The sequence below is a fragment of the Natrix helvetica genome, assembly GCF_964273705.1.
Source record: "Natrix helvetica genome assembly, chromosome: W".
Taxonomy (NCBI): Eukaryota; Metazoa; Chordata; class Lepidosauria; order Squamata; family Natricidae; genus Natrix; species Natrix helvetica.
Window position 1 is genome coordinate 5,724,451 of NC_138555.1, and position 21,698 is coordinate 5,746,148.

The following is a 21,698-nucleotide window of genomic DNA, read 5'->3' on the forward strand; positions in this document are numbered from 1 at the left end:
AATGAAATATATCTGAAACAGTTCCCCAACAGAGCATGGGCTGTCTAATTCAAATGCTTTTTTAAATTAATATTTTAATATTTAACTGCTTCTACAGAATACTGACACTGATGGCTACATAAACACAGGCACACAAAGGCATTTTCAATCACAAAGTGAATAATGAGTAGATATCGTCTACAAATACCCAAAGCAGTGTCACATGGAGCCATGTAACACAGAGAACAACCCCCAATCATGAGAGATGCAGCAAATATGCATTTTTGCCCCTGCAAAGATACTGATGATCACCAACCATCAGTGCTTTTTAATCACAGTGCTTGGATTTGATGCTAGAAAAATACAACAGGGAGGTTTGTAAGAGTGCCTTTCCCCCCCTCAAAAAAAGAAAATGTATAAAATGTCTACTGATTCAGGTTGTTTAGGAAATACAAGATACAGCTTGATCCTTGCAAAGTCCCTTATTTCAAAGCCTCCACTCTCAAAGTTTAGAAGACCTTCCATAAGCACTACCAGTTAAACCCTTAAACCAAGAAGGTCTTACCATCTATCATGTCACTCTAAGGAAGGTTGTGTGGAAAAGATCCTGGGCTCCCCACAGAACCCCTTTTCTGTCACTTATTCAGCTTACGTAATAAGTGAGATGGCCAGGTGGCTTACCTTTATGAGATCACACAGCTAGCAGCCAATGTCAACACAGTTAAGGAGGAGCCAAGCATAAAAATATTAAGAAGTCTTAAGTGCAAAAGCTGATTGAGCTGGTAAGAACTAAGCCTAAAACTGGACAAAATTAAATCTGGTTCATTTAGTCCTCCAAAACCAGAGTTTCCTTGAAAAACATCCATTTCACCTGAATTTTTGCTGAGCACTGACAAATACCTAATATTTTCTCTCTGTTTGAATTTTTACCGTCTCAATGAGTTTCCGGTTGTCTATTAGCTGCCTTTTGTCTTTAATCTCATTGGATGCAACCCATGTCTTGATCTGGTCCCTCAATCTCTGCAGAAAGAGAAAAGTAGTTCCATGATCAAATTTTGTTCCCTTTATTAGTAGCTCTTCCCAGCAGAGACTAGACCTAGAGTAACACTCATAACAGTGAAAATTTTTAGAACAGCCTTTACCAACTTAGTGCCATCTAGATATATCAAATTCAAATTCCATAATCTGCAGCCAGCCAACGATCATGGGGTTAGTAATTATACAAAATTCAACCCTCCTCGTTGTTTTCAGGTTAGGGAAAGCTTGTTTGGGTCTTATGCAAAAAACCTAAAACAGCAGAAATGGTCAAACATAAAGAATGAGTATGGACTCATTTCTATACCCCTATGTTATACAGGTACAAATAGTCCTCAGCTTACGATTGACCCCACAATTTATGTTGCTAAGTGAGACACTTGTTAATTGAATTTTGCCCCATTTTATGACCTTTCTTGCCACAGTTGTTAAGTGAATCATTGCAGTTGTTAAGTTACTAGCATGGTTGTGAAGTGAACCTGGCTTCCCCACTGACATTGCTTGTCAGAAGGTCACAAAAGGTGATCACATGACACCAGGACAGTGCAACTGTCATAAATATGAGTCAGTTGCCAAGCATCTGAATTTTGATCATATCACCATGGGGATGCTGCAATGGTCATAAATCACTTTTTTCAGTGCCGTTGTGACTTCGAACAGTCATTAAATGAATTGTGGTAAGTCAAGGACTACTTGTGGTTGACCTATGACCACAACTGGGACAGAATTTCTAACTAACTAAGCGAGGCAGTTGCTAAATGAGTCATACTCAATTTTACAATCTTTTGTGCCACAGTTGTTAAGCAAATCACTGCAGTTGTTAAGTGAATCACATGGTTGTTAAGTGAATCCAGCTTCCCCCATTGATTTGGCCTATTGGAAGTTGACTGGGAAGATCACAAATAACAATCATGTGACCCTGGACACTGCAACCATCCTAAATACATGCTGGTTGCCAAGTGTCCAAATTTTCATGATCATGGGAATGCTGCAACGGTCATAAGTGCAAGGACCAGTCATAAGCCACCTTTTTCAGTGCTACTGTAACTTCAAATAGTCAGTAAATGAATGGTTGTAAGTCAAGGACTACCTGTAACTACTGGATTTCACTTTCATCTGTTAGAAGCCAAGCAATCAGCAACTCAACATAGCTTTCTATCTTTTTTCTTTCTCTTGTTGCTCAAATTCTGCTTTTTCCAACAGTCGTTTTTCATGAAAAATGTAGGGAGTGATGATTTTAACTTATGTTTCCCTGAACTTTATTTATCTGAATTTTTATTATTAGCACTTCTGAGTTAAATGATGATAGAGGAGAATGGAGGGAACTTTCAAAGGACATTTTGGAACATATAGTCTGGAACCATCTAGACCTGTAGATGACCGGGCTGAGCCCGAGGGAGGGGTCAAACATGTCATCAGTCAAGAATCCCTTCCTGCCCACAAGAGTTCTAAGTCCAGCCCACCTTGAATTTCTGTGACTCTTATCTACTGTAGTTCAGATTCTTGCAGACAGCTTAAGCTTGCAATAAATCTTTATACCCATTTGAATTGCCTAGATCCCCTGATTTCCTTGGAGTTTGATGAGACCCTTTCACAAACTGAGGAATTCTGATTCAGTCTCCAGCAAAGGAATGCAAACACTGCATTGCAACTTGACAAACTCCCCCCCCCCCCCTTCTTCTTATCCAACAAAAGCCTTTTGGGGATTTCCCATGTGCCTTTCTCTGGATTTCAGGCTATTCTCCATAACTAATCTCCTGAGATTGGGTTGTGAAAGAATACTGGCTTGGCTCATTCGTACCTGGAGCTTCTTAATCTCCTTTTTCAGATCGGCTTCATATTTCTCCTTCTGATTGGCATTTGCTGCATTATGGAGCTGTAGGAGAGAGGGAGGGAGGGAAGAGAGGGAGAGAGGGAGGGAGAGAGGGAGGGAGGGAGGGAGAGAAAGGGAGGGAGGGAGGGAGGGAGGGAGGGAGGGAGGGAGGGAGAGAGAGAGAGAGAGAGAGAGAGAGAGAGAGAGAGAGAGAGAGAGAGAGACTGGATAAAGGAAAAGCAGGAGCCAAATGGACATCTTCCCTCCTCTCCCTGATCCTCCCTTCCCAAAAATAAAATTAGGATGAGCAACTACATGGGGTAATAATCAAGGAGTTTGGACAGAACCCAGGCAGAGATGACAGCAGCCCTCACCTTCTGCCAGATATCTTCAAACTGCTCCACACCTTCAGATACCTTTTTGAGACACCGATCAATCTCACCTGCAAAAAGGGGGGGGGGGGGAATAAATTAGTTGAAAGAAATCACAGGAAGTAAAAGGTTCATACCTTCCCTGAAGCCTAAAAGGGGAAAACAGACAATCAGAATTTTGAAATGCTGCCTGTTTCTCCTTCTTCCCAAATTCCAGCACCTTTGCCCCCATTTTAGTGATTTCCTACACCAACAGAAAACCTAACTCTTTTCACACTTCCCTAATCGCATCCCATACTCATTTGGAAAATACAGAATCCTGTGCCAGGCATTCAAAGTAAGAATCCTGTCTGCCTTTTGTTCAATGTATGCGCCAGTCTAAGTGAACAGACCCTCTGCTCTTCTGCTACACAACCAGGCTCCTAGCCCAGCCACGGAGCTTACCTTGTAGCTTCCTCTTATCTGCCATGTTTCCTTCACTATAGGGGGCTTCTCTTCATACTTTATAGAGCGTTGACACTTTTAAGGAGAACAAGCAGAAAAAAAATTACAAAAAATAAGGCAAAGAAAAAAGCAGGTGTCCTAAGGCTATTTTCCTTCTATGTCTCTCCCCACCCACCCAAAAAAATCTACTCTGAAACAGCAGCATAACGTAGAAAATCAGGGGTGAGGTATAGGTATATGTTCTGACTCCCCCCTTCTCATATATCAAATCACTCCGAAACAAGGTCTCTGCAAGATGTTTTATTACAGACAGTTTAAACCTTGGCAGCAATCCAGGTACAGCTAAACACTTTGGCAGCAATCCAGTCTGCCAAGATCCAGATAACACTTTGGGCAGCAATCCAGCCTGCCGAGGTCCAGATTCCACCTTGCCAGCAATCCAGCCTGCCAAGGTACGACACAGATCTGAGAGCGTCTCCAACTCTAATGATCAGTTGATTCCTGCAAAACAACTGTTGGAAAGTCCCTTCCTTAAATAGCCTTGAGGAGCCTGATTACGATCACCTGCATCCAATCATCTCTTGAAATAAGTGCGTAGCTGGTTTCTACGTCTATCAGCTCTCCGTTGCCGAGCATCCAGAAACCACTCCCTTGTCTCCTCCCCACTGGCCCAAGGCTCAGGCGCCTCCTGGTGGCCAACCAGCCCCTCTGCACCCTGCTCAGAGTCGGAACCCTGTCCAGGGTCCTCCACATCCTCCAGAGCTGACTCATAGGGACCCTCGCTGTCGGAGTTTGGTGGCAGCTCCAACAGCTCCTGCTGGGCCACAACAGATATAGTTCTCAACTTAACAGTTCATTTAATAACCGTTCAAAGTTACAATGGTACTGAAAAAAATGACTTATGACTGTTTTTCACACTTAGTACCCTTACAGCATCCCCATGTGTTGTGGCCCAAAAGCAGCCGGCTGAGCTGTTGGTGGAATCTGACAGCGATGAACACTATGGGACTGCCCTGGAGACTGAGGAAGACTCTGGGGGGTGTTCAGTGTCAGAGCAGGGACTAGAGAGGCCTGTTGGCCACCAGGTGGCATCTGAGTCAGGGAGCAGTGAGGAAGAACAAAGGGAGGCTGTCCCTGATGTACGTATGTGTAGGGCTGAGAGGAGGAGGGAACAGCTTTGGAAAAAGGCTCACAGAAGGAAATAGGAACATGTGGCTACTGATTGGCCTCTCCCAGAGAGCTTATAGGTGGGGCGACGGGAGGGGAATTTTGCAGGAAACAAGAGTTTACTAATCGAGGCGTAGAGAAAGATTGGGAGAATTTCGTGAGTTCAAGCCTTGTTTTCATAGAGATAATTTTCTGGGCTCCTAGCCAAGGGGTTGCTTATCTCCCTCCTTAGTTGTGGCAGACAGCCAGGTCTGCATCAGTATATATTAGAGGCTTGGGACAGAACAGTTTGTTTCCTGCCTTCTAAAATAGATTTACATATAATCTAAAATGGAGCAGCTTCATGCAGAAAACACGCAGCTCACACAACAGGCAGCTGTGCTGGCTGCCCAGGTGGCTCAGCTCCAAGTTCACACTGCTCCACCACTGCCTTGGAGGAAATGTCCGGTTGCAGTGCCTGATAAATTTGATGGCAACCAAGCCATGTTTCCGGCTTTTTTGGGACAATGCCAGCTGTTTATCAGCTTGAGAGCAGAGGATTTCCCCACTGACCGAGATAAAGTGGGGTTTATGATTAGCCTTCTCTCCGGCCCAGCAGCTCGTTGGGCTACCCCACTGCTGGTCCAGGCTAGCCCTTTGCTGGATGACTTCAGGGGGTTCTGTGACCACCTCAGGTTAATGTATGAGGACCCCATTACGACGGAGACGGCTAAACGACGTCTGAAGACTGTGAAGCAGGGCCGGTGTTCCTTGCAGGAATACATCAGCAAGTTTAGGCTACTTAGCCAGGATTCAGCTGGGAATGAGGCAGCCCTCATGGACACATTTCAGGACGGGTTGTCGGAAGACTTGCAGGATGAGCTGGTGCGTGTGGATAGGCCACCGACTTTCAACACACTGGTCCATCTGTGTCTCCGGATTGATGCTCGGTTGCAGAGGCGGGGAAGTCACCGCACATCCCAGAACAGGGTGGTTCCGGCCATGTGTGAGACTCCAACCCCAAGGGAGAAGCCCATGGAATTAGGTGCAGCCAAAGCCCGCTCATCGATAACGGAGAAAAACAGACGGCGCTCAGGGTGGTTGTGTTTTTATTGTGGGGGACCTGGGCACATGTCAGCCTTTTGCCTCAAGAAGAGATGAGGGGCGTCAGTTACTGGACCTACCCCCCAGCCCCAGAACATTTTGTCGGGAAATGCCCCCAAGCCCGATCTAAGGGAGACCTTGGGTCAGGCGCACACCAATACAGAGCCATGTTCAGAGACAGTGACTTGCGGGCCTCCCCGACACCTGATCCTGGCATCACGAATAGTCCTGTCCAATAGTCTGCAGGGGGTTCTGGTGCATGCTCTGGTCGACTCCGGGGCTACCACAAACCTCATGGACGAGGCGTTTGTGACCAAGTATGCAGTCCCTCTGTGTCTGGTAGATCCTCCTATGGTTGTGGAGACCATTGACGGCAGGGTGCTTCTGTCTGGGCCTATCAAGGCTGCCACACAACCCTTGCGCCTGGTCATCGGTGCTCACGAGGAAGCCATCCAGCTCTACGTTACCTCTGGCCTGCATTTCCCCGTGGTCTTGGGCTTGGCTTGGCTTGGGGCGCACGACCCACAGATCTACTGGTCCCTGAACCTTGTCACCTTTCCAGCCTTGCAATGTGTGGACCACACCCGTCATGTCTGTGCAGGCCAGTTGCTGAGTCCACCCGGGGTGTCCTTGCCTTCCGACATAGCAAATTTTGCAGACGTCTTCAGTGAACAAGAAGCAGACCAATTGCCACCGCACCGGCCATATGATTGTCCCATCAATTTGATTCTGGACACGCCGCTCCCTGTGGGTCGTTTGTATTTGATGTCAGACCCCGGAGTTGGTCGCATTGCGGGACTTTTTGGACAAAAAAATAGCTCAGGATTTTATCAGACCCTCGTCTTCGCTATCGTCTGCCCTGGTCTTGTTCGTCAAAAAGAAGTCCGGAGATTTGAGACTCTGTTGTGACTATCGTAGGCTCAATGCTATCACGGTGCGCAATCGATATCCTCTGCCCCTTATTCCTGAACTGTTGGAGCGGCTCAGAGAGGATAAGGTGTTCACCAAATTGGATCTCTGTGGAGCCTACAATCTTGTCCAGATCCGACCCGGGAATGAATGGAAGACGGCATTCGGCACCAGGCATGGGCATTTTGAGTACACGGTCATGCCTTTTGGGCTGACCAATGCCCCTGCCGTCTACCAACATTTTATGAATGACATCTTCAGGGACCTTTTCGACCAGTTTGTCGTCATTTATCTCGATGACATCTTGATTTACTCGTCCTCCCAGGAGAGCCATCGGCAGCACCTACGCCTGGTCCTACAACGGCTCCGTGAGAATCGCTTGTATGTGAAACTGGAGAAGTGCCAGTTTTGGCAGTACACCATTGAGTTCCTGGGACATCGTATCTCTCCCGAAGGCATTGCGATGGAGCCGGGAAAGGTGGAGTCTTTGTGTAGTTGGCAACCTCCTCGGAGAGTGAAGGATGTCCAGCGACTCCTCGGGTTTGCCAACTACTATCGGACCTTTATCCCTAGCTTTGCTTCCCTGACTGCGCCCCTCGGCTCCTGCAGAAAAAAGTTCCGTTTCATTGGGGGGGGGGGGCTGAGCACCACGCGTTCCAGGCCTTGAAGCAGGCCTTCATGAAAGAGCCCATTTTGAAGCATCCTAACCCCAACTGTCCGTTTGTAGTGGAGGCGGATGTATCCGATATCGCTGTTGGAGCGGTATTACTTCAGGCTCACGCCTCCGGCGGTACCCTCTTCCTTTGCGCTTATTATTCACGGAAACTCAATTCTTTCTAGTGCAATTATACCATTTGGGAGAAGGAGTTACTAGCCATTAAGATGGCGTTTGAGGCCTGGAGGCATCATTTAGAGAGGGCCCGACATCAAATTGAAGTCCAAACGGACCATAAAAATTTGGAATTTTTGAAGACCGCACAAAAATTGAATCAGCGCCAGATCCGGTGGTCCCTTTTCTTTGCACGGTTCAATTTCCGCATGACATACATCCCCAGTGTGCACAACCAAAGGGCGGATGCACTATCGCGGAAACCCAAGTATTCTTGTACCAAAGACCAGATTCCACCCTGGAGAGTTTTGCCCGTAGAGTCCTTCTCCGCAGTTCACGAGCCTGTGGACTTACGGCCTCAGATACGGGAAGCGCAGCGGCATGACGATTGGGTGGAACAATGGAAGGCAGAGGTGGGGCCTGCCTGCCCATGGACATTCACCGATGAACTCTTGTGGTACCAAGACAGACTCTATGTGCCAGCGGGGCCACTTTGGGGACTTATTCTATCCCAGTGCCATGATAATCCTGCGGCGGGGCACTTTGGCCTCTTCAAGACCTTGAACCTGGTCTCCCGTACCTTCTGGTGGCCCCGATTACGACATAACGTACAATCTTACATCATGTCTTGTGTACGGTGTCGGCAGGCCAAGTCAGCGATGGGAGCCCCCCACCCCAGGCTGCTCCAGTCATTGCCAACACCGGAGAGACCCTGGGGGGCCAACTCTATGGACTTCCTGACAGACTTGCCTCCGTCTTCTGGATTTACCATGGTGTTCATAGTGGTAGACATGCTGACGAAGATGGCGCATTTTATCCCGTGTCGGAGATTACCAACAGCCCGTGACACTGCCCGCATGTTTATCCAACATGTTTTCAGGCTGCATGGCCTACCTGACAGGTTCGTGTTGGACAGAGGAACGCAATTTACAGCCCAGTTTTGGAAAGGGCTGATGAAGGCCTTGGATGTAAAAATCTGCTTGTCCTCGGCGCACCATCCAGAAACCGACGGACGGACAGAGAAAGTGATCAGGATCACTTTTGTTTTGTGAACCACCAGCAAAATGATTGGGTGGACTACCTGGCAGTAGCGGAGTTTGCGTTCAATAACTCACAGCACACATCCACGCAAATGACGCCCTTCTTGGCCAATGTAGGGTATCATCCTTGGTTCTTTCCCCTCACACCAATCGACTCACCGGTCCCCGCAGCTAAGGACTTTCTGTCGGAACTACAGGCGGTCCATCAAGTGGTGCAACAATATCTGGATAATGCCAAGGACTATAAGAGAGTCGCAGACAGGTCTCGCTGCACGGTGCCGGCATTGACTGTGGGGGATCGAGTGTGGCTGTCCACTAGACACCTTCTGTCAGACCGGCCGGTTAAGAAGTTAGACCACCGTTACCTTGGCCTGTTTCCTGTTGAAGCAGTCATCAATCCGGTCGCCTATTGCCTGACATTGCCAGCTTCGATATGAGTCCATCCGGTCTTTCATCGATCTCTCCTTGTTCCTGAATGGCCGGCTTGTCCTCTTCGCCAACCAGATCATCCCCAGCCAGAACCTCGTGATGAGGAGGAGCCGACCGAGTACGAAGTTGCCAGTATCCGGGATTCCCGATGGCTGAAAGGACAGTTCCAATACCTGATTGTATGGAAGGGCTATGGGCCGGAGGATTTTACCTGGGAGGATGCGACCTCTGTGCATGCACCTGCTTTGGTGCAGGCCTTCCATGAGCGATTCCCATCTAGGGCACACCCTGAGCGTCAGAACCGGGGGAAGGGCCCTGCGGTGAGGGATAGTGTTGTGGCCCAAAAGCGGCCGGCTGAGCTGTTGGTGGAATCTGACAGCGATGAACACTATGGGACTGCCCTGGAGACTGAGGAAGACTCTGGGGGGTGTTCGGAGTCAGAGCAGGGACTAGAGAGGCCTGTTGGCCACCAGATGGCGACTGAGTCAGGGAGCAGTGAGGAAGAACAGAGGGAGGCTGTCCCTGACGTACGTATGCATAGGGCTGAGAGGAGGAGAGAACAGCTTTGGAAAAAGGCTCACAGAAGGAAATAGGAACAGGTGGCTACTGATTGGCCCCTCCCAGAGAGCTTATAGGTGGGGCGACGGGAGGGGAATTTTGCAGGAAACAACAGTTTACTAATCCAGGTGTAGAGAAAGATTGGGAGAATTTCGTGAGTTCAAGCCTTGTTTTCATAGAGATAATTTTCTGGGCTCCTAGCCAAGGGGTTGCTTATCTCCCTCCTTAGTTGTGGCAGACAGCCAAGTCTGCGTCAGTATATATTAGAGGCTTGGGACAGAATACCATGTTCACATGATCAAAATTCAGATGCTTGGCAACTGACTCATATTTGTGATGCTTGCAGTGTCCTGGGGTCATGTGATCAACCTTTTGTGATCTTCTGACAAGCAAAGTCAATGGGGAAGCTTCCTTTTCTGCTAATCGAATTCCATCCCAAACTTGTCAAGGGAATTGTGAGTCCAAAACAGTTCTCACATCTCTGTCCCCATCCTATGCAGATAATCCTTCCTTCATGAACGTGAGTTTGTATACAACGCGCTAAACCAAAATATAGTTGGGTCTAGATAGCTTAGTATGTAGTGAGAACCCAGCCTATTGTGGTTTATTCCACAAATTATGGCTAAACAGTGGCTTAATGCACAAATCTAAGAGTAGTACAATGGTGATCAAGGGAAGATCTGGCTAAGCCATGATTTACTAATCAACCAAACCTTAGTTTGAGCAATATAGTGATCCATAAATAAACCACAGTGACTGGGGCTCATATATTTTAAGCCAAATTAGCTAGCCATATTTTAGTCCAGTGACCCCAACTTCTGATAATCAAAGGCCTAGCTGCATTTTGTCTTCACTCTTATCTACTCAGAAGCAAATTACAGAGTTAAGAGAAAGAATGGATAATAAAGCAAGCACAAGATACATTCACACGTTGTACATAAAGGCTTGCTTAACCCTGGTTTACTAAATAAGTTACTATTATGTACATTTAACCAAGGATGTATACTTTCCAGAAATGTTGATAAATAGGACTCCTAGAAAACAATTCAGAATGCTTTTCCAATTTTTGGAGGTGAGCAGAAGGAAATTTAAATATACAAAATACTTATGTTTAGCATTCTTTGTAAGTATAGGTAAATGGATGCTACTGCCGAAGTTTACCCCATTCCCAGGGTTTTGAGGATTAGTGAAGGACAGGCGACAATCCAGCAATCTCTACCTCACTAAGAGGAAGGAAGCCCATCAAAGATAGGCTGAGCCCTTCCTTCTCCTGTAAAAATAAATGCCAATGCCTTTTACGTTTGCTATTTCTGAATTATACTCTAGTATACTATAAGATAATGTAATTAATCTTACATAAAAGACTTACTATATAGTTTTCATAACTCATTTGGAGGTAAAGATTAGGAAGCAACATGGGAACATTTTTTTAAATCAAGCTGTATTTCATAATCCATTAAGGAAACAAAAATATAAAGGAAAACAGCAGGAAAGCTCCCCCCCTCCATTTTTGTAATCCCCTCCTACACATGACTGCACCTAACACATTAAATCAGGAATGGGTAACCTTGAGATCCCAAGACTTACACAGCCCCCAACAACCCTTCTTAGTATGCCCATTAGTCACCTCTGACTGCAGTTACCAGAAATGCACATCACAGCTCTCTCCCATCCAGAAGTGGGAAGTAAATAATATACACACACAGATAGGTATAACACAATCCCAATTCCAACTACTGTGCTTCTCACCTCACCCATTATAGCTCCAGCCACAAAAAGGCTCCCACCCCTGCTATAAAGTATAAGACTGTTTTGCAAACCACATTTCCTGGTTCACACAAGACTAAATTACGAAGAATGATTTAGAAGAAAACTGGCTTTAGCTCGGTGTGATCTGGGAGCCCAAGTAGAGAGCTGCCACTTCCAAGTAGCCAGATTTCCACCTAATGGGGGAAAACCGTATTTATACCTCTAAAATCAGTCTTTGCAAAAGAAGAACATCCCAGCTAGTTTCAACCAGGCTGGGCACTCTTGCTCTGCAAACCCCTCTTCTTCCTCTCTCTGCTGAGGCAGCATGAAAATCCTGCTAATTACAGGAAACTGAGGTGGAGAGTGGACCATGAAATCTGCCACTGGAGGAACAGAGCTACGCATTTCCCCCCCTTTTATCTTCCCAATACAGGTAGTCCTCAAGTTACGAATGTAATAGAGCCTGCCCATTCCATTTATAACCCAAGGATTTGTGAGAGTAAATATCTGACCTTGACACCTTGATCACTCCCTCCTCCCCCCCCCCCCACATTCACTAATTGAATGTGAGGCTCATTAAGTGCACATGAGGTATTGGGGGGGGCATGGGGGGGTACTGATGGAAAAGGCCACCTGCCTGTTGCAGAAAATGACAAGCTTAGACTTCTCAGGATACAGGAAAAGTTTATTTGGCAGCCAGGTTCAGAAAAGTTAGCCCATGGCTAACGTTGCTAATTTCTGAACAAACTTCATTATTGAAGCACGCATTCTTATACATTCTCAAAGACAGTGTAACACGGAAACACTTAACTCATTTCTTATTGGTTACCTTGAGGAAAAAGCCTTATAAGGAGATGGGGGTCTTACTTCTCCTTTTGTTACAGGTATGGACTACGTGCCATTAACGAACTTTAATTGAACCTTGTGGTTTTGGACTTTTGACATAGGGACGTTTGCTGGAATATGTTGTGGTTGAAGGCTGATGACATTTCCCTGTCCCTTTAAGCAAACTTCTAACTGTCCCTTTTATGCCACGTCCTCATTCTTATATTTTAATCCATATTTTATTCTACTTTATGCCTAAGACAACACAAGGCATTCCCGACCCACTGAAATAACTCATGCTCCCCACAATTGCTTCCGCCCAACCTGCCGCATTGGGTCACTTACCCTGTGAAGATCTAGCAAGCAGTCTCCTCATAGGTTGCCAGCCGAAATGGAGCTTCTGAGGGCCGGATCCGGCCCTCCAACAAGTCATTGGCCCTCCATGCAGCGGTGAAATCTAAAAAAAATTTCCTATCTTCTGTGGGTGTGGCTTGGTGGGGGGGGGGTTCATGTGAGGAGGTAAAAAGAAACTCACTTTAACAATGTCCTGCTGGAGCAGGGGGTTGGACTAGATGACCTCCAGGTCCCTTCCAGACCTGGATTGCTGTGCTCTTTCAAGGTATTCTCTGAAGGTGCATCTAGTGGCAGGTTTGTGGTCCTCCCTCCCTCTCCTTTATCCCTCCCTCCCTCCCTCTGCAGGAAGCCTGGAAGTAAAAATGGACCCCCCACCCCGTTTTTGGCCTAGCAGGCCTCAAGGAAGCCTCCTGGGAGCAAAAACAGACCCCAAATGGTAAAAAAAAAAAGTTTTAAAAAAATCCTACCACTGCGCAGCACAGCTGATTATTGGAACTTTTTTTACTTTGTAAGTATTTTTTTACTATGGGTTCAGGCGAACCAGCCCCAACCGGTAGCATTTCACCCCTGCCTCTATGGGCCTCTCCCAGCCTGTTGCAGGCCGAAATGGAGCTTCCAGGGGCCGGATCCTTTATTTGTATTGTGGTGACCAGAACCGTACAGATGCAATCCTAACATATCCACAGGCTTTCAGGTTGTCCAAGCAGAGGCTGGATAGTTATTTGTTGCTGATGCTTAAATCTCAATTACTAAATCAGAAGGCTTGCTAGATTCAATTATCTAAATAATCCCCTGCAGCCTTATGTTCTATGAAGGGTTCTGGAAAGATTTCACAGCCAAAGAATAACTTTCATTGTAGCACAGGGTGGGGGTACATTTAAACGGAATGCACAGGTACAGTATAGATGATACCTTGCTCAGTAGTAGTAACCGTGAAAGGGATCTTGGAGTCCTAGTGGACAACCATTTAAATATGAGCCAGCAGTGTGCAGCAGCTGCCAAAAAAGCCAACACAGTCCTAGGCTGCATCAACAGAGGGATAGAATCAAGATCACGTGAAGTGTTAATACCACTTTATAATGCCTTGGTAAGGCCACACTTGGAATACTGCATTCAGTTCTGGTCGCCACGATGTAAAAAAGATGTGGAGACTCTAGAAAGAGTGCAGAGAAGAGCAAGAAAGATGATTAGGGGACTGGAGACTAAAACATGTGAAGAACGGTTGCAGGAACTGGGTATGTTTAGCTTAAGAGAAAGAAGGACTAGGGGAGACATGATAGCATTGTTCCAATATCTCAGGGGTTGCCACAAAGAAGAGGGAGTCAAGCTGTTCTCCAAGGCACCTGAGGGTAGAACAAGAAGCAATGGGTGGAAACTAATCAAGGAGAGAAGCAACTTAGAACTGAGGAGAAACTTCCTGACAGTTAGAACAATTAATCAGTGGAACAGAAGTTGCCTCCAGAAGTTGTGAATGCCCCAACACTGGAAGTCTTTAAGAAGATGTTGGATAGCCATTTGTCTGAAACGGTATAGGGTTTCCTGCCTAGGCAGGGGGTTGGACTAGAAGACCTCCAAGGTCCCTTCCAACTCTACTATTGTATTGTATTGTACAATACATGCATAACAATATAAACTAATTTTACAGCCTTGTGTATCAGCTGTCCTGTTTAGCCTTTATAATTCTCCATTCTGCATTGCCTTCCTATTGCTTTAACCTTGTCCTATAATATAACAACAGTAGTGCTAACACTTATAATAATATTGATTATTTATATCACCATATATTTACATTCTCTATCTTCTATTTTGGCTTCTGTTTTCAAGCCACTTACAAATTTTATTCCATATTTTATAAAAATCTGATTCTTCTCTTTCTTTTAGTTCTATTGTCATTTTGTCCATCTCTGCACATTCAAGTACTTTTCTGATTATTGTTTCATCTGTGGGTGTATTGACTTTTTTCCAGTTTTGTGCGAAAGCAATCCTGGCTGCAGTGAGTATGTGTATGATTATCTATTGAGATTGTCTATCCATTTTTTGGTCTAATAATCCTAATAAGAATGCTTCTGGTTTGAGTTCTATTTTTCGCTCAGTAATTTCTTCCAACCATTTCCGACATTTGCACCAGTATTTCCTTGTGATGGGGCACGTCCACCATATGGTAGAATGTTCCAGACCTGTGGCTACATCTCCAACATTTGGGGGATAAATTTGGGTACATTTTGGCCAATCTCGCTGGAGGCAAATGCCATCTATAAAACATTTTATAGAGGTTTTCTTTGTAAGCTACTGCTGTTGTAAATTTATAATTTCTTTCCCACAGTTTATCCCAGTTTTCTAACTCTATATTATGGCCAAAATTTCTTCCCCAGCTAATCACTTTCTCCTTTACCATCTCTTCCTCCATTTTATATCTTAAAAGAAAATTATATAATCTAGTAATCATTTTTCCTACCGTTCCTAATATTTTATCTAATCCCGTTTGTTTCTCGTGTATTCTGTATTGTTCCCGATCTTTTTTGAATCGTTTTAATTTGTAAATAGGGCTACCATTCCATATTTATTCCTTGTATTTTCAGATCTTGTACTGATTTTAGTTCTCCTTTTTCATCTAAGAGTTCTGCATAATTTACCATTTTGCTGAGATCTATAGTATTTGGATATGTCATTGCCTCCATGGTTGATAACCAGATTGGAATTTTGACGTAATGGGTTTTTTACTATTTTTTCCCAGACCTTAAACACAGCATCCCTTACTATATGTCTCTGGAAGTAGGAATGAAATTTATTCTTTCCCTCCCAGAGGAAGCCATGCCAGCCTAGTTGGAGATCATGGCCTTCTAACATAAGATGTCAGGCCTGTAGTTATGTTCTTTTTAGGATCTTTGGCCTGCCACACTTTCTTATAATTTTCTATGCTGTTTCAATAGTGTAGTAGTTGGGAGGGGGGAATTGAAAGGAGTAGGATTGTAGAATGGATTGTTGACATTCTTTTGTAGAAGCCAAGGTCATCTTTTGTCTCCGCATCTCGACACCTGGCCGGAAGAAGATGGGTGTACATGCCAGCGTGGAAGATGATGATTGGAACATGTGATGGATTTGTGGGTGTGGGGAGAGATCATGAACTTTCTACTGGGTGAACTTACAGGATGTAATTCAGAGTTGAAATTTTCCATAGCCGTGCTAACATGCCTGCGGAATAAATTGCACTTTTAAGGATGTTTTGCCTTGGACAATGATTTATTTCTGCATGGTATTTAGAACCCTAACATAAGAATTCTTTTATTTTTTAGTCGAATCCAGTCCTTGAGCCATGTCAGGGCTGCCGCCTGATAGTAAAGCTCCCAGTCTGGGAGGCTAAAGCCCCCTTTGTTTCTACTATCTTGCAGAAGTTTGTATTTAATACATGGTTTTTTCCCTGACCAGATAAATTTGGATACCATTTTATTTAGTTGTTCGGAAAAAAAATTCACTAATTTAATCGGTATTGTTTGGAAAAGATAAAGTAGTATGGGTAATACATTCATTTTAATTGTTGAGATTCTGCCAATTAGTGATATCTGTAGTTTAGTCCAATTTTCCAAATCTTTTTGTATTTGTCATAGCAATTTATTGTAGTTATCTTCTTTTATTGTAATACATTTTGCCGATAACCATATTCCCAAATATTAAATTTTCTTAGCCCTCAAAATTCCCAGTTTCTCCTCCAGTTCTTCATTTTGTCTTTTGGTTAAATTCTTAGTTAATATTTTTGTTTCATCTTTGTTTATTTTAAGCCCTGCCACTTTACCAAATTGGTTTATGTCTTGTAATATTAGTCCAGTTTCTAGGGGTTCCTCTATGATAAATGCTAGATCATCCACAAAGGCCTGCACTTTGTATTCCTGTGTTCTAATTTTCAATCCCTTTATGTCCTTGTTCTGTCTAATTTGCAATATCAATGTCTCTATTGAGAGGATAAATAACAGGGGGGATAGAGGGCATCCCTGTCTTACCCCTTTGGTTATGCTGAAACTTTCAGTTGCTTCCCCATTTAGTATTATTTTTGCTCTCTGTCTAGATTATATTGCTCTGATCATCCCGATAAATTTCTCTCCAAAGTTCATTACTGCTAGTTGATTTATAAGAAAATCCCAATTCAGGTTATCAAATGCTTTTTGTGCATCAATAAATATCAATGCTGCTTGTTTTCCTGAGTGTATCTCATAGTATTCTAATATGTCCATTATCGTTTGTATATTATTTATGTGTCTGTTGCATAGAAATCCATTTTGGTCTGGGTGTATGATTCCGTTTAGTATATTTTTAATTCTTTCCACCATTATTGTCATAAATATTTTATAATCAGCATTTAGCAGCGAGATTGGCCTATAATTTTGGATCTTTTGTTTTTCGGTGTTGTCTTTGGGAATTAATGTTATTAGTGCCTCCATCCAGGATTTTGGTGTCTTAGCTTGTTCTAGTACTTCATTATACATTTCTAATAATATGTTCTCTAATGGTTTTTGCAATTCTCTATAAAATTCTGCTGGAATTCCACCCAGGCCCACGGTTTTGTTATTTTTTTGTTTTCGGATTGCCTTTTTTAATTCCAGCTTCGTTACTCTCTCATTTAGTGTTTCCTTTGTTGTTTCCAGTGAGGTTGGAAGATTCCTCTTCTGTAGGTATATTTTAATATCCTCCTCTTCTATTTTCTCTCGGCTATACAGGGTTTGAAAGTATCTTACCGTTATACTTTTTTCCCCTTCCTTTTGGTAGTGTATCGCCCCTTCTGCATCCTCTAGTTGCTGTATTAATTTCTTTTCCTTTTCTTTTTTTAGTTTATAGGCTAGCCATCTCCCTGATTTGTTGGCATTTTCGAAATAATTGATCTAATTTTCTGGGCCACTTCTTGTGTAATAAAATTTAGTCTATGTTTAATTATTTATTTTTCTTCTTTAACTTCCTGGTTTTGAGGTTCTTTCTGGATTTTATATTCTAATTTCCCCAGTTTCTCCTGGAGCTCTGTATATCATTTCTTTTTATCTTTATTTCTTCTTATTGTATATGCCAGTGATGGCGAACCTTTTTTGGCTCGCGTGCCACAAGTGGGGGGAGCGCAGGGGGGTCGAGTGCGGGCGTGCCGCACCCATAATGCAACGCGCAACCCCCCCAGTGCGCATGCGTGCAAAACGCGCGACCCCCCCATTTTTACATTTTTTTTTTGCCCTCCCCATGCTCCAGGGGCTTTATAGGATCCTGGGGAGGGCGAAAAGAGCCTCCCCCGACCCCCCAGAGGCCCTCCGGAGGCTTCAGGGACTGTCCAGAGGCTTCCCTGAAGCCTTCGGAGTGCTTAAAACCACCCTCCGAGCAAACCGGAAGTGACTTCCGGGTTGCTCGGAGGGTCGTTTTAAGCGCTGCGAAGGCATCAGGGAAGCCTCGGACGGTCCCTGAAGCCTTCGGAACGCTTAAAACGACCCTCCGAGCAACCCGTTTGCTCGGAGGGTGGTTTTAAGCACTCCGAAGGCTTCAGGGACGGTCCCTGAAGCCTCCGGGGGGGCGGGGGAGGCTCTTTTCACATAGGCTTTGGTAACTCAACCTTCCTTAATTCAAATCTCTCCAGACTTTTGTACCACAACTACCAAAGAAAAACAACAGCTCCCAAAAGAAACCAGCATGGCTGCATAAACAACTATCTGACAAACTGAAAGACAAAAAAAGTAAGTATAAAAAGTGGAAGGAGGGGGACATAACTAAGGCAGAATATCAGCAAATAGCCCGAGCCTGTAAAGATGAAGTGAGGAAAGCTAAGGCTCACAATGAAGAAAGGCTTGCCACAAAAGTAAAAATTAACAAAAAAAGCTTCTTCAAACATGTTAAAAACAAGAAAAAAGTTAAGGAAACAATTGGTCCATTGCTAGGAGAAAGTGGCAAGAAGGTGACAAGCAACAGGGAGAAAGCAGAACTATTTAACTCATGTTTTGCATCTGTCTTTACACAAAGGGATAAAACAGTCCAACCTATCAAAAGCAGCACCACAAAATTAGGAACACAAATTGAAATAGGGAAGAAAATGGTAAGTGAGCACCTGTCTACCCTAGACGAGTTCAAATCACCAGGACCGGATGGATTACACCCCAGAGTTCTGAAGGAACTGGCAGACGAGATCTCAGAACCACTGAACTGTATCTTTCAGAGATCCTGGAGCACCGGGGATGTAAAAAAGATGTGGAGACTCTAGAAAGAGTGCAGAGAAGAGCAACAAAGATGATTAGGGGACTGGAGACTAAAACATATGAAGAACAGTTGCAGGAACTGGGTATGTTTAGCTTAAGAGAAAGAAGGACTAGGGGAGACATGATAGCATTATTCCAATATCTCAGAGGTTGCCACAAAGAAGAGGGAGTCAAACTATTCTCCAAGGCACCTGAGGGTAGAACAAGAAGCAATGGGTGGAAACTAATCAAGGAAAGAAGCAACTTAGAACTGAGGAGAAACTTCCTGACAGTGAGAACAATTAATCAGTGGAGCAGCTTGCCTCCAGAAGTTGTGAATGCCCCAACACTGGAAGTCTTTAAGAAGATGTTGGATAGCTATTTGTCTGAAACGGTATAGGGTTTCCTGCCTAGGCAGGGGGTTGGACTAGAAGACCTCCAAGGTCCCTTCCAACTCTACTATTGTATTGTATTAAACACGGTTAGGGTAGACAACAATCAAAAATGATTTGAGTTGCAAGCAAAAGTATCAGACAAGGTTTAGACTGAAGACTCCTGCTTTAACTGACGATGTGGAGACTGATGCTGGGACATTATGAACTTGTCTACCCATTCAGATCCCTGAAGCTGCCTTTAGTTATAAATTTTCATTAGAAAGCTGGCTGGTGATATATTGAAAAAATCTTTCTATGTAATAGCAGCATCCAAGTTACAGAAACCCAAGAGGTCCAGACAATTCTTACACTGGCAGTGATTATTACTTCTCTTTAAGTACAGAACATGGTTTGCTTTAAACAATTTTGTCACAAGTTACTTTTGTGGGTGGATATGAGCTGGTAAGCAGAATTTAAAATAAATACATGAAAAGAAACTGTGTTTGCTGAAAGAATCTACTGTGAAACTAGGATTCAGCAAATCTAGCAGGGATTGGGTCTGTATAGCACCACCCTGTTGATATGTTCAATATTAATGATCTATCAAAGAGGGAGATAATTTCTTAGATTAAAATCAACTAAACAACAGACCAGAGGTATAAATATTTTTGGCAACATAGCTTTAACTTTTAAATAACTACACTGTTGAGACTTTCCCTCATTTTTTCTTTTGAAATAAATTTTGTAAGGCAAATCCTATTTACTATGGTGGTCTCGACAAGTCTGGGATACTCCAGATGTCTTCAAACTTTTAAACCTTCAACCAGCACAATCATTTCTGGCAAGGTGATATCCAAAGACTATACTACTGTTATTTACATCCAAAAATCAGGCAGAGTGCAGAATTCTGCATCTTAAAAAGTCCGGAAAGGTTTCTAGTTCTTGACTTTGTTAAAGCATGGAGACAAAGCCCACTAAAATCTTAACCAAGGCAGAATGCACTGGAAGGAATAATGGTTTATGTATTCGGTATTATCTAAGTATCTAAGAGTAGTATAGTCTTTGGATATCACCCTGCCAGAAATGATTGTGCTGATTGGCAGGATTATGAAGTTTGAACATAAGAGAAACTCCACTGACAACATATTCTTACCTCCCTGAGTTTCTTGTAGTTGGAGGGATCTTTGCCCTGAGAGGCTAATGGGCCTACCCCAAATCAAGGAAGGCTACTCTGGGGAGAACATTTCTACAGCTTTCTTTCCCACACGTACATCTCTCCCCACGAAAGACTGGAATGGGTTAGGGATTGTTCTGAAAGCATCCTCTTTCCACGCAGAGCGTCTAACCTGGTTACAACTTTTACGTGATTTCGCTGCTCCCTCTTGCACAGACACCAGATCCTCCATGGGCACCTTCAGCATCACCAGTAGAGAAGATTAAACCTCCCCCTTAGAGCAACCCACTGCATCCCACCCCACGCTTTTCCACCCGAAGCTGCCACACCAGCTCTGCCTTGCCCAAGGGGGCCTAAGGGACCCCAATGCTTACAGGTGATGGGCTCACCTTTAAAACTCCAACCCTGCCAGCCGCTCTCTAGGGCCCCACTGATCGTCCCGTGAAACTCGAGGTCCCCGGAGGAGCTCCCTTTCAACGCCAGAGACACCCCTCCCTCCCCAAACACTTACAGGAACAGCTTTGCCCTAAACATCGTCCGTCCCTATGGAGCCCCCAACAAACACTTTGGCCCCGCCCCTTATGGAGCCCGTAGGAACATGCAATCCCCGCCCCTCGGCTAGGCCCCTCCCCCTCCCGCTCTCTCACCGGCAGCTCCGGGTCTCTCTCACTCTCCTTTTTCCCTCTCTCTTTCACCCCCGTCTCTCTGGCTCCGCGGCATCCAAGATGGCGGCACCCTCACCACTCTACTTTCTCTTGATCCGCCCTCCTCTGAACTGCATTGGCTAATCCGCCCGCTCCTCAAGCCTCTTACCGTATCGAATGGATAATAAGGAACTGGACGGAAGGGGGAACGGGGAGGGTGGGACGACGCGGCGCAGCCGCAGCTGTCAATAGGATATTATTTGTCATGGGATATTATTTGTCAAGAGGTGGTGTCCTTCAAAGCACATTCGTGCTACCATTGGCTGAAGAGCCGCAGATGGCGTAGTAGGCGTGGTTACGCCTACTAGTCCGCGAAAAACAAGTCGAGAGGGCGGAGTTTACGTCAAAGCCTGCCTCCTAATGGGCAACAAAAATGTCCCTCAAATATCACTCTTATATGATTGACTATCGCTTCCTGTACACGAATACTGGCAAGAGTAAGGAAGGCTATTGGATGGTGGCCCTGTCATTCATCCCTTGGTCCTGCTGTTTGGTTGAAACTGATAAAAAGGCGGTGGCGCAAAAGACTTTGAGGCTGTGCCTCCCCATTGGCTGTAAACAAGCAAGCCTGCACATGTTGTCTCCTCATTGGACGGCTGTGCCGCTCCGTAGAACCTTCCCCTTTTTGTATTGGCATGCACGTTTTGAAGCTGGTTGCATTAAGGTA

General features: G+C 44.7%; 1 protein-coding gene across 7 annotated transcripts in view; it reads right to left on the reverse strand.

Moving 5' to 3' along the window:
• Positions 1-21,159, reverse strand: part of LOC309400385 (CCR4-NOT transcription complex subunit 3-like) — a 110,461-nt gene extending 89,302 nt beyond the window's left edge. For 2 of the 7 annotated variants that reach the window (XR_014176648.1, XM_081968835.1), the window contains exons 1-5: positions 20,975-21,128; positions 3,643-3,717; positions 3,202-3,269; positions 2,816-2,890; positions 910-999 (exon numbers count right to left, since the gene is read on the reverse strand). Coding sequence is in view for 6 of the 7 variants with exons in the window: in XM_081968835.1 (XP_081824961.1) it covers positions 910-999; positions 2,816-2,890; positions 3,202-3,269; positions 3,643-3,667 (258 nt within the window). In the remaining variant the exon portion in view is untranslated. The other 5 variants (XM_081968838.1, XM_081968840.1, XM_081968837.1 and 2 more) reach the window with 5 other exon arrangements.
• Between the last annotated feature and the right edge of the window lie 539 nt (positions 21,160-21,698).